This window comes from Lutjanus erythropterus, chromosome 7, assembly GCF_056507025.1.
Source record: "Lutjanus erythropterus isolate fLutEry1 chromosome 7, fLutEry1.hap2, whole genome shotgun sequence".
In the NCBI taxonomy this organism is placed as follows: Eukaryota; Metazoa; Chordata; class Actinopteri; order Lutjaniformes; family Lutjanidae; genus Lutjanus; species Lutjanus erythropterus.
The window spans coordinates 4973008-4986060 of NC_139323.1; the positions used below are offsets into that span (position 1 = coordinate 4973008).

At 39.2% G+C, this 13053-nt stretch overlaps 1 protein-coding gene across 7 annotated transcripts in view; it reads right to left on the reverse strand.

The window, feature by feature from the left end:
* The window catches only part of ptprfa (protein tyrosine phosphatase receptor type Fa), a 467935-nt gene that overhangs the window by 283491 nt on the left and 171391 nt on the right, over positions 1-13053 (reverse strand). For all 7 annotated transcript variants that reach the window (XM_084722446.1, XM_084722451.1, XM_084722450.1 and 4 more), the window contains exon 3: positions 12588-12733. In XM_084722446.1, the coding sequence (XP_084578572.1) occupies positions 12588-12733 (146 nt within the window). The remainder of the gene's footprint in view (positions 1-12587; positions 12734-13053) is intronic.

Consider the following 13053-nt stretch of genomic DNA (forward strand, 5'->3'; position numbering starts at 1 on the left):
TGCCAGCCGTCAGCTGGACTCGCAGCAGCTGCCTCTGAATGTAAACAGAATATGAAATCTGTCTCGGCTCAATAGAATGACTTTGAAAACAGCAAAGAACTTCTTTTTATGAATTTTGTTTGCTTATAATATGAAGAATTAGAAATGATCACTTCACATGAGGCTGTTCAGTCAGACAGTAATATATCACAGGTGAGAAACTTGGCATTTCAACCTCACAGCTGCAGTGAAGGTCAAGCTGCATGCAACTTGCGCAGTTTATATGTTCATTATAATGTTAATTAATGTTGAAATTTTGTTCTCCTGCCTCAAAGATCATTAATACCACCAGATAACAGACTGAAGTGGTCAGGTTTAGATCCCACAATTCTCCTTGTTCAGTATTTGCTTGAAATAGGCTATGACCAATGTGTTTTGAGGGTATAACTGAAATTATACCTTAAAATCAAATACATTTCCCAGGATAGTGAGCTTCTATTCCCTGGACAGAAAATTCAAAATTTTTGCAAAAAAATATTGACCCCAACTGTCTTAATCTTGTTCACTTAAAGAACAAAGGAGTTTCAAGGAACTTTTTCACATCAATATATAATAAGTCTAATCGATAAAGATGTGATCTGATATAAATGCATTACATTTTTCTTATTGGAATAAGCTTCGCTCTGTCCTCCGTGAGGAAAGTTAATGTTATGACTATGCTCAGAATCTGATTATAAAATATTGGAGATGGACTAACAGAGAGTTGATAATTATGTTATGTTGTTATGAACTGCAGCTTTATCCAGAGCTGCTACCACACCCATTACATCTCCTGTTTGTGACATTTTCAGAAGTCGAGATTTTTCATTAAACTCCAGTTGGTTATTCCGGTTGAGACGGTTCTATCATCTCTAGGCTAAGTTGTCACCAGTCTCCATTGCTCTTGCTGCTTCTTGTCATTTGCTTGTGTACATGTACAACACTGCACAGCTACATGGGTTATCAAACCCAAAGACAACAGGAGGATCTGAGCCCACAGAGATCTGTCAGACAAGCTGGAAACAAACCAGCACTTTATCAAGATTATTTTACTTGGAAGTCAAAGTAAAAGTTAACACAACTGGAATGCTGCTAACACTCCCTCCCTGCAGAGAGAATCTGTGAGCGTGCACAACTGCATGAAGTAGGTGCTTAGTTTTATTCAGTGGACATCATCATTATTGGATATCATATCTCTAGAAGTCTTTATAGCTCAGAGTAATGGTGCGAGGGAAAAAAAAAAACAATTGTCTAAGGCACTGTGTAGAAAGTTAAATTAATCTAGGAGGAAGGGAGATATAAAAAGTTGGAAATTAAATATAAAAATGGAAAAAAGACATTGTTAAAAAAAAAAAAACTTTAAGTGTAATAACCCAAAATTGAAAGGAGGTTGGTTTGCAATCTGAGGTGGATGTAACCACGGACGTTTAAGACCTGTCTGATCATCTGACTGCTTGTGTTTTTCTGTCTAAATTATTTTTTAGGAATATGTCTCTGTATTCCCAGTTTCCAACAACTATGGTGAATGGCTAGTAATTTTAGTTTAGTTAAATTACTATCACTCACTTACCACAAGAGAGCTTCAAGTGTTTTTGGAGAACATTATGATGTCACACTAAAGTTTACCTTTGACCTTTTGAATATCAATTGTCATCACATCATCATTTTATTCTGTTAGATAGATCGTGTGAAATGTTAGCAAATGAAATATATAGTTGTGGCCAGTTCATCGTTGAGCCAAAGTGGACATTTGTACCAGATGTAATGAAAACACTGAGGTATCATGTTCATGAAAATGGTACGGACCTGAGGTCGCAGTGATCTTGACCTTTGACCCCTAAATTCCAAACAATTGATCCTTGAGTCAAAGTGGGCATTTTGCGCCAACTTTGAACAGTTTTCATGCAAAATTGCATTTAAAAGAGTGGGATGGACTGATGGAAGGACAAGGACACCCCGAACACAGGATTATTCTTCTAATTTTGAGGAACTGAGCTGGTGGGAGTAAAAGGATGGAGTTCTTACAGATCTTGATCATGTTTCTTGGAGTGACCTGAGTCATGACCCTCAGAGCAGCTGAAGGAGGATGTATACGGTGATGAGCCTGACTGGATAACAGGTATGTGAGGGGCTTTAGGAATGCTGGGGGGGTAAAGACTCAGGGGTCAGGGCACTGGGCCTTACACTTCCGCTCCACTGCAGTATGTGTGACTGGCAGGAATCACATTCTCACTCTAATGAAGGAGGTGCAGAGCTGCACTCTCTTCCTGCCATAGTAGGAGGTCAACCCACCCCGCACGCAGGGAAGCCATCAGTTTGAGGAACACTTACCTTAAAGGAGAAACCTGGTACTGAAAATGACATGAGCCGATTATATAGCATGGTAAAGGAGCTTGCAAATGGGAAAAAAATAGGTACCAGGATTGCAGGAAACAGTGTATACTAAAACCAGGGAAATCAAAACAGAGACCAGAGACTGGTTTGGGATAACACTAACCCTGAAACATCTTCAACCCCTGACAAAACAATTCAACCAAAAGTTGCAAAAGTAAACAGTCTTCACTCAAGCAGACGTACAGATATTTATGTAAAAAATAGACTCTGGTAAAAGTAGAAGTACTGATTCAACTTCTTTACTACAGTAAAAGTAAAAAAAAGTACAGGCTCTGAAATGTACTCAAAGTACAAAAATAAAACGTTGTCCTCTGAAAAAACATTTCTACTGTCTATTTCTGTACAAAGCTAACTGAACCTCACCCTTTCTCCACGGTTGAGTCTCAGTCTGTCTCTTTCATCTTGTTACCCCTTGTTTGGCTCGTTATGTCTTTAACATTGTTTTTGTCTTGTTATGTCTTTTTCATCTTGTTAAACATTTTTTTTTGTCTCATTTCCTCTTCATGCCATGTTTTTTGTCTTGTCCTGTTATGTCTTTTTCACCTCATTATGTCTTGGTACATCTTTAATGCGGTTTTTGTTTTTTCATCTTGTTACAACTTGTCTGGTCTTTTTTAGTCTTATTACATCTTTTATATCGTGGCCTTATTACATCTGTTACATCATTGTTTTCTTGTTACATTTTTTTACATCATTGTTGTCTCGTTACATCTTTTATGTTGTTTGTCTTGCTGTTGAAATCAGTCTTGATGTTGGGAAGATGACGCACAATGTCGCAAAACATAAATAATCTATAATTCCCCTCAAATGCAATAATCTTTGAGTAGAAAGTACAGATATTTGTGTTCAAATGTAGGAAGTAAAAGTAAAAAGTTGCTAGAAAAATAAATACTCAAGTAAAGTACATATAGATACCTGAAAACATTAAAAGCATTTGTTACTTCCCACCTCTAAATTCAACATTAACAGTTTAACAAGAAATTCAGTCATGTGTTTTCAAACAGCAGAAAATGATTGTGACAACAACAAACAGTATTATTATTATTATTGCAAGAATTATATCCTGCCAGTGCAACCATGTTTTCTACAGATTACATTCATATGCATTGGCAATGAGATCGCACTTTATTGATGCCCAGTGGGGAAGTTAGGAATAGAACTGCTGAAGGTGGTGCACACAGTGCAAAATATCTGTAGATGAATTCAATTCTTCAGAGAGACACTTGGCAATGGCACGAAACAAACAGATATGACAACATGATAAAGGAGCAGCAATTGAAAAGAGAAAATCCTGCAGGACAACAAATGGTGCTGAAGATATCGCCTCTGTTTTGATGGTTGAACACAGGGGAGCAGTAGCACCATCTTGAATCTCGAACGGAGATATCTAACCCTTAAGACTTTCAATAAGGCTAAGGGCCCTATCTTACGCTGATCTAAAGCGCAAGCGGCAAGCCCGAGGCGCAACGCATTTAATTTATTCAAGGTGTGTCCAAATCCACATTTGCTGTCTTGTGCCAGGGGCAGGAGTGATATTTTGCCCTGCCCCGCCCTTTGCGCCACCAGCGCAAAGCGGGATACACCTATTAGGTATGCCCATGCGCCCTCATTAATTCACAGGCGAATTTAGGCCGAACATGCAATAAACCAATCAGAAAGTCAGCTCTCATCACCTTTAAGAGGCAGGTGCATCAGCAGCGCAAGTGGAGGCAGCATGATGGTGGATTTACCAGGAAGAAACAAAGAGAAAAGATTTTCAAAGCGAGGAGACAGTTCTCTTGTTTCGAGGACTGAGAGCGTGAGAGCACGCAATGTATGTAGACAGCAGGACGTCTCCAAAACAGCTTCATGTGTAAATAGTTTACATTAATGCCTGCAAAAACCAATACAATAAAGGAACCACAAATATATTTTAACCTGAAGCACCTTGAAATTGTGGTGCAGTAGAGAGGGGAGGCGAACCGATCCAGTTTAGCCGCGAAGGTTCCCGGTTCCGCTGGCCCACCTGAGCCAGGTGGAGGAGCAGTTACATGGCTGTCCAAGCTCCTCCTTCTACTCCTCTCCCACCTAATCCTCATCTCCTCCTCCCATCATCGCCCCTCAGAGAGAGTTTCTGAATTTTGAAGTGTGCTAAATTACACACAGATATATCCAACCAGCTCTGATAGAAGCACACAACTTTTTCTCTCAGGTTGGACCGGACTCGTGTGGTCAAATATAGTGTCTTGTATATTTCATATGTTATAGATCATAATTGTTTAATCATTGTTTTTGTGGATCATAACAAACAGGCAGACCCAAACACTACAGCTGCTCCAGCTGTCATGCTGACTCATCTGATAAAGACGATCTGACAGCTGTGATCCCGTCCTGTGTGCACTTTGCAGGTCTGTTTAGATTTATTAGGCTTTATAATAATATATATATTTTCCTAATTAGTGAGTTTATCTTTAAAGACACATGTGCGCACGACTGTTTAACATTAATGAAAAGTGTTCTGTGATTGTGGAGACGTGAGCGCAAGATACACGCCAACACTTTTAACTTCAATATTTACACTTTATTGCTGATAGAAAACATGTTCAAATAACACTCAACTAATCAACACTCCTGTGTGAGGAAGATAATGACCATAAGTGAAGGTGTCTTGTGATTGTGACGACGTGTGTGTTTCAGCCAAGCCCGTCTGGTGTTATCTTGTGCTCAAAGACCACAGACTGCGCTTCGACCAGGTTTTGGCTGGTCTAAAGCACAAGTGGTTTTTACTCCAATGCGCTGAGCACAAGATGACAAATGCGCCAAGCCATGCACCGGGCCACGCCACGCAAGCGCATTTGCTCGCCAGGTGTAAGATAGGGCCCTAAGAGTCTAAGAGCGAAGTCAAGATTATTTTCAACCAATATAACACTTGATATAAATAAGAAAAAAAAATACTCATGACAATTCAAGCATAAATGTGCCCAGAGCACATTGTAACAGTGGTACTGTTGTACTCAAGACTGGACTTGGTCACTTTTTGAAGGCCTTGTCTCAGTCTCAGACTTGGGGTTTTATTTCTAGACCACAACTGCAATCACTAAACATCCTGGTCATCGTCTTGTTTATATGTTCATATCATTACTGTGATTGGATGTAAAACTTTCTGCTTCAAATGCAGCAATAACTCAACTCATTTCTAATTAGAAATTTTGGGTACTGTCAACGGCTCTCACCCCTCCCTGCCCCCCTTCACAAACACACTAAAAATGAATGAAGTGAATGCGAGAGAGGAAGCTGTGGCTGTCTGGGAGGAGGAGATGTCAGCCAAATCTTCTTTGATAAAATTTGACATCCTAAACCACAAAGAGTTCATTTGAAAAACAGTGCCCAAGAGAAAGCAGACACCAGTGTGTAAATGCAAAGCTTGCTGAGACGACTTTGTCCATGTCAAAATTTTACTGGCACTTAAAAAGGAAGCATAAATAAAAGTCAAAGTGACATTAGTAAAGCCTACATTGCTAACATTAAAAATCTGCCTGTGTACCAAAACTCTTCAGAAATTTCTTCAATTCTCACCCAAAGAGATTTAGTGAATATTAGCTACATTAGCTACCTATACTGTATGATTTAGGGCGCTAGTTTCAGGTGCTTGTCATAGATTTGCCAACTAGCTAGGTGGCAATTAGGCTATTTAGGGATAATTAATGCATTGTTCACTTTGTGAGAGATTAAAGGGACAGGACATGTGGTAACAAATTGTTGTTCGTTTTTGCTTGTGATAAACTGACAAAACAGGTCACATGAAACCACATAGCCAATGAGTACAAAGTTGCATCAATATTAGCTAATGTCAGCTCTGACATAAACGATACATGTTGTAGTACCAGTCCCTCAGAGAGAACAAGAGATATGATGTGGGTCACTTGGTCTTGACTCTGTCTTTCCCTGCCTTGGCCTTGGTCTTGACTCAGTATCTCTCTGCTTTGGTCTTGGTTTTGACTTGTTCTCTTCCTGTCTTGGCCTTAGTTTTGACTTGGTCTCTCCATTCCTTGGCCTTGGCTTTGACTTAGTCTCTCCCTGACATTGACTCAAATCCTCATAGTAATGGTCTTTTCTCAGACTCTGGTCTTGGTCATGGCTTGGTATCAGTTTAGGTGGTCTTGACTACAATGCTGATATCCAAATGTAATCAAATCAACCAGCAGGGATCAGTGGTCACATGAATTTATTAAAAGTTGTAATATTTATTCAACTAAAAGCCTCATAGCATAAAATAGTTTTTGTTTTGTTTTTTTTTTGCCAAAACAGCTCATTTGAAAGTAAAGGTTGCAGACCCCTGGACCAGAGCATATCTGAAGGTGTTCTAGTGACCGCTGCAAAGTGCAACATGAGGGTCACATAACCAAATGGAGAGGCCAAACTACCACTAATGTGAGAAAGTTTCCCCACTGGCTCCAATTACCTTCTTACAATATAATGTTAGACCACTGATGAGCTGTCATTCTCCAGATATTGTGCACAGATACGGATCACATGTTGATACCAGGTGGAGACGGGTTCTTAGACTTCTAATTTACATGTATCCAACTATCTATCTCTAAAGAAATATCCATTCGGTAGACTGCACATTTAAGTCTTGAAATTTGAATTAATCAGCTGTTATTTAACTTTATCAGCAAAATATATGTAACATTCCTTCAACATTTAATGAGACTATGCATAGACATATGAGGAACCCTCCACTGAAAAGACATGATTTGTAGTATTAAGGATTCTATTTCCTGTATTAATCAATCAAAAGCTACTTTTCTACAGACTAAATGTAATAAAAGGGTTGTTAAAGGAGAAGTAGAGAGCTGGACTGTCTGCCTGCATTGGGAGGAGGTACACCCACCCCACACACAGGGTAGCCATCAGTTTGAGTAATGCTGAGCAGACAGGTGGAAGATAATTCCTATTACTCACGACGACGTGAACCAAGTGTCTCCATCTACGCAGGACTCATGTTGAGTCACTTCACTTGAAGTCATTTGGGTTGGCTGGCAGCTAATGAGCCTTCCTACTGCTCCAGAGTCCTGCAGGAAGGCTTGTACCAGCCTATTAATTAAGAAGTTGCGGGGCGCATTAATGCAGCTGCATGCATAAAAAGTCTACATTTTGGTCTTACTCCAGTGCACAAAGACCCTGCACATTCAAATGCTGAAGAGACGCAGCAGGAGACCATGAGAATGTCTGTATGAGTGAATTATGTAGACAAATTATAGCACATAATCCATCCATTTGAATAATTTGCTCACCATCTTTTTTGTCAAACCGCATCAGGCAGCTGCTTACAGAAATGTTATACATTTGAACTTTCAACAACATTCTTGAAAGTATCCCTGTCCAGGAGCAGACTCACATCTCTTACGTCACAGTTCAAAATATCTTTATTCTCTCTTTAAGTAGCTGATTTGCAGCCAGAATCACAAAAACACACAGCAACCACTGGTGGACAACCAGGAAATAATAGGAACTAGATTAGAGTGGCTCAGAAGGAGATTCTGGATTCCTGGATTCCAGGTCAAAGTACAAGACCATCAAGCAACTGTGCAAATGTCAAACAACAAAAAAAATCTTCCATTTACTACTTGCATGGCAGCAGGGATGAACGAAACTTTGTATCTTTTGGTCCTCACAACAGGAACCCTTTAGATGAAAACCTGAAGGTAACACTTTAAACTCTGACCAAAGGGGCTGATCTTCTTACTCCAGAAGGGACTTTGCCTTCCTAAACACCTGCTTGTTATATAGGTCAGTAAGCTACCTTGACTCCTCTCAGAAATCTTAGCCACTAGCCACTTTGATGAGGCTACCAAGCCTTTCTATACCAAGTGACACTACAAAACTTTAAACCTGACTCAATAAAACTGCTATCCTCTCTGATCAGGCATGAAAAGAATGCACTTTCCTCAAAAAAAAAGCTGCTGTTAGAACTTTCTGGCATAGAGGCAGCATGAGATTCAAAGCACAATCTGTTATCCAGAACAAAACTCAAGTATATAGGGGTAGGGTTGATAAACATGTCTTTATTTTTGACATGTTTTATTGGAGAACACAGATGGAAAGTCTTTGAAATTCCCCTCACATGATAGTGGATAGTAATTTTGACATGTTTTTATTCTAAGGAATCGTCTAAGCCTTTCTCAGTACAGAGTATGGAAAGTTCAAACTCATGTTCTTAGGAGTTCAAACATTGCCAGTTAAATTCAGGAAACCAGACTGTTGAGAATCTACAAGACCAAGATGGCAGTGTGTGCACAACGCAACCCACCAAACACCTAACGTGATTTCAACGTCGTCTTTTGGGCTAAATCTGGTCAGTCTGTTGTGGCCTTTATTTAGCCCCAGAAACATATTGAAATTTGTGTTTTGTTTAGTCCATCCGATTTGGTCCAAAAATATCCCGAAATTAGATGTTAAAATTTGGGTTCCGTTTGGTCCATTTGATTCAGTCCAAATGTCACCTAAAAAGGCCTGTATTATCCAACCGACTGGATTTCCATAACTGGGCTTTATCAAAGTCTGGATCACTCCAGAGATTGCCCAGACACTGGGTGATACCAGCCCATCAGGGAAAACACGGGGGGAGAGGGGAGGCCTAAGGGCTCCTCAATGACTATTTCAACCCAGCATAATCCTCACCAATGTACAGTATCTGGCAAACAAATCACTCCTAAAAGGATTATGGACTGCAGCTCAACAACAGCATTCCCTGTAGCCCCACTGATCTATTTGCACGGTACATCACCAGAGCAGATAGAACAGCAGATGCCTTAGCAAGACCAGAGGACGGGGACTGTGCATTTATTTAAACAAAATCTGGTGCACAGACGCTTCTATAATAGAGTCACTCCTCTGCTAACCTAGAACATCTCATGGAAAGTGTAGGCCTTTAAATATGCCCAGAGAGTTTACATTTATTGTTGTGACTCCAGCGTATATCCCCACAGATGCTAATGTTAATGTTTGCAATGAAAAAATTACATGCTGACATTAGCGACCAACAGACTACAACATCCAGAGGCAGCCCATATTGTTGCAGGTGACTTCACTCCAACCTGAAGACTGTACTCTCCACATTCCATGTCTAGAAATGCATTAATGCCTAAATCGCTATGAGTTCTATGAATGATAATCAGCATACATATTAGAGTTGGGTGATATGTTAACATTTTCCAAACGACCATCATCAGCCCATCCATCGGCAATTGGTGATATCTTCGTCCCCACTCCCACCTTCTCTCGTCCTCTCTGGTCTCAGCTGGGAGATATGTGCAAGCGGCAAATTAACTGCGTTACGCTTGGTGCATACGTTCACTACGACCAATAGACAAGTGTCTAGAAAATACATATTCTCACACTTTTTTCCATTTTAAACTGAAAAATACAACCGTTCACCTTCTGAATTCAAGTTTCTCTCTTTTACCAAACTAAGACGACCTTAAATGGGACGTTAACTCCTTGGAAGACAGACTTAATTCAAATGTGACAGAAAAACATGCAAAACTCATCAAAATGTTTTTTGTTAGTCCGTCTACTCTTCCTCAGCTCACTCATGGTCGGCTGAGTGGTTGTGTACTGCGCCGCTGGATGAGAGCGCGGTGCAGAGCAGTGGCTGTCACTCTGCAAAAGTGCAAAATAAAATGAAAAATATCGCCCTAAAAATCAGCCAATAAAAGCAATCAGCGATGGATTCAGCCCATCGTCGACAGACAATATAGTCGTCCAATCGCCCAACAGTAATATACATTTTTAAACCATAATCATTATTTAGCTTTAATTTATAACAGCTACAGAGTTGACATGTCATGGCTGAAACACATCTGATAACAATATTCTTTAATGGATTTGTTGAAAAATAGAAAGTATACCACTGCTTGAGCAGTATTCCTGCCTTCTTTAAAATCAGGCAGTAAGACATGGTTCTTTTGGCGAGAGCCTTGAATACCTGACTTAGATGGAAATCTGGGCCACTTTCTTATTTAAAAAAAATAATCAAACATTTAAAATATAGGTGATCATAAAAGCACATTTTTATACACATATTATCACTAATCATAGTTAAATTTAAATTTTGAAGGCTTTTAACATATATTTAGATTATTTGAAGTTGTGAATTCTTGTCTGGGACAAAAGTGTTTCCGGCACCAGAAATCAAAAGAATTAAAGCAAATCAAAACATATAAATACATAGATTTTATCCTTAAAGAATACATTTTCACCAAAAATTACTGAATTAGAGTGTTGGTATGAATAATTTTTAAAGTTTTTTTGGTTGGATATTTGTCTCAGTTCTCAGGAATGGGTGAATTATTTCCTGCCCTGTGGATAATTAAGCAAAATTTGAATGTGCTCGCTATATTTTTAAAACGTCAGTGCTAAGGTTGGAACCTTGGAAGTAAGAGGTGCCATGGTGCACTTTAATGAACTTGCTCTTACACACAGTGAATGAAGCTGACAGCCTATCATGTGCTGGCCTCTGGCTCAGCTATCACAGCTCTGCTCTCTAACCTGCCAGTGCCACTATTTAACCTGCAGACACTGAACTCTGTGCTCACTGTGATGCTGAGCCTCAGGTATTCTCATTAGAATAATGCAACTAAACTGATTTGCATTAAGTGGTCTTCAAACAGGGACTAAATGGAGGAAAGCTGCTGTACATGTTTTTGAGCGTGGTGGTAATTAGTAAAAACAGCCCCAGTGCACAACAACTCAGCCTCACACATCTGCCTGAGAAGACACACTGAAACCACCAGAGGTGGGAAGTAACTAAGTACAAATACTTCATTGCTGTATTCGAGTACATTTTTCAGGTATCTGTACTTGACTACTTCTTTTTTCTAACAACTTTTTACTTTTACTCCTTATATTTTAATGCAAATCTGTGCTTTTTACTACTTACATTTTCAAAACAGACTCATTACTTTTAATGCAATTGAGGGGAATCACTTATTACTTTTATATTGCATCACTGTGTGCCGTCTTCCCAACATCAAGACTGATTTCAACCTAAATGGATGGGACCGTGACGTATCAAAAAAATGAGACCTTGGTGTATCCATCAGTGCACAGCAGACATAACAAGAAGAAATGTTAAACACAAGATGAAAAATGACGTAACGAGACAAAAAAAGACATAATAAGATGAAATATATACAATGACCAATATAAAGGATGCAACAAGACAAAAACAACATACAAGACATGAAAAAAAGACATAATCAGACAAAAAAAAACTATGTAAGAGAAGAAATGAGACGACAAAAAAATGTAACGAGACAAAAACAACGTAAAGGATGCAACAAGACAAAATAGGCATAACAAGACAAAAAAAGAACACATAAAACACATAATGTGACAAAAAAGATGTAACTGGACAAAAAAACAACATAAGAGACATAACATGATGAAAAAGACATAACCAGACAAAAAAAGGTAAAAGACATAAAATGACAAAAACGAAAAAAATGGATGTAACCGGACAAATAATAATTTAAAAAAAAAACAGAAAAGACATAACAGGACAAAAAAGATGTAACCAGACAAAAAAAAAACGTAAAAGATTTAACATGATAAAATAGATGTAACAAGACAAAAACAACGTAAAAGACAACATGATAAAAAAAGATGCAACAGACGAACAAGATGTAACAAAATGACAAACAATGCAAAATGTGTAACAAGTCAAAAGACAACGTAGAGGATTTCACAAGACAAAATAGATGTAACAACATGAAAAAGACGGAACAATACAAAAACAATATGTGAAGACAAAAAACAACGTAAAAGACGTAGTGAGATGAAAGACGACATAAAGGATGCAATAAGATAAAGCAGACATAAGACAAAAAACAATGTCAAACCTAACAAGACATCAGATGAAAAATGACTTAAAGGTTGATTACTTTTTACCTAAACTTTGAGTACATTTCAGAGCTTGTGTTTTTTACTCAAGTATCTGTACTTCAACTTGAGTAAAGAAAGTGTGTTCTTCCTCTGGTAGCCACAAGTATAAATTTACAACACACAACCCATTCTGCTCCGTCTCTCTCTGTCTTAGATGCATACAAAAGCAGAGAGCTAATGAGCAGTGAAGGTTCTGCACATTCAAACACATCACACAGGGAGCTTTGAGGCCTGCCGCTGTGTCGTACCTCAAAGCGCTGAGAGCTGACTTTCTTCCCCTTCTTCATCCAGGTGATGCGAGGTTTGGGCTCACCCACCGCCTGGCATACGAACGACGCCACTCCTCCCGAAATCCCTGTCTGGTCGTCAGGGGATTTGATGAAGCTGGGCATGCCTAGGGGAGAGAGAGAGAGAGACAGTGAGACAAAGGAGAAGGAAGGAAGAGAGGCGAGAGCAGGGAAGATAACCAGTATCAGATGAAGAGCCCTGACAGAGAAACAGCTTCAGGCAAGTTCCAGGGATTTTACCACACTACATCTGCTGGAGTTCCTGCAATAACAACATGCTCTTTCAAAAGCTGTCTCCTGCCTGTAGCCACACCTAGTCAACGCAATGCCAGTAAAAACAGCTGAGCACATCCGTACCCTGATAATAAGCAGCACCTGTCAGTCTTGTTAATAGTGGCAGAGTGCAGGCAGATATGAATGGACAGAG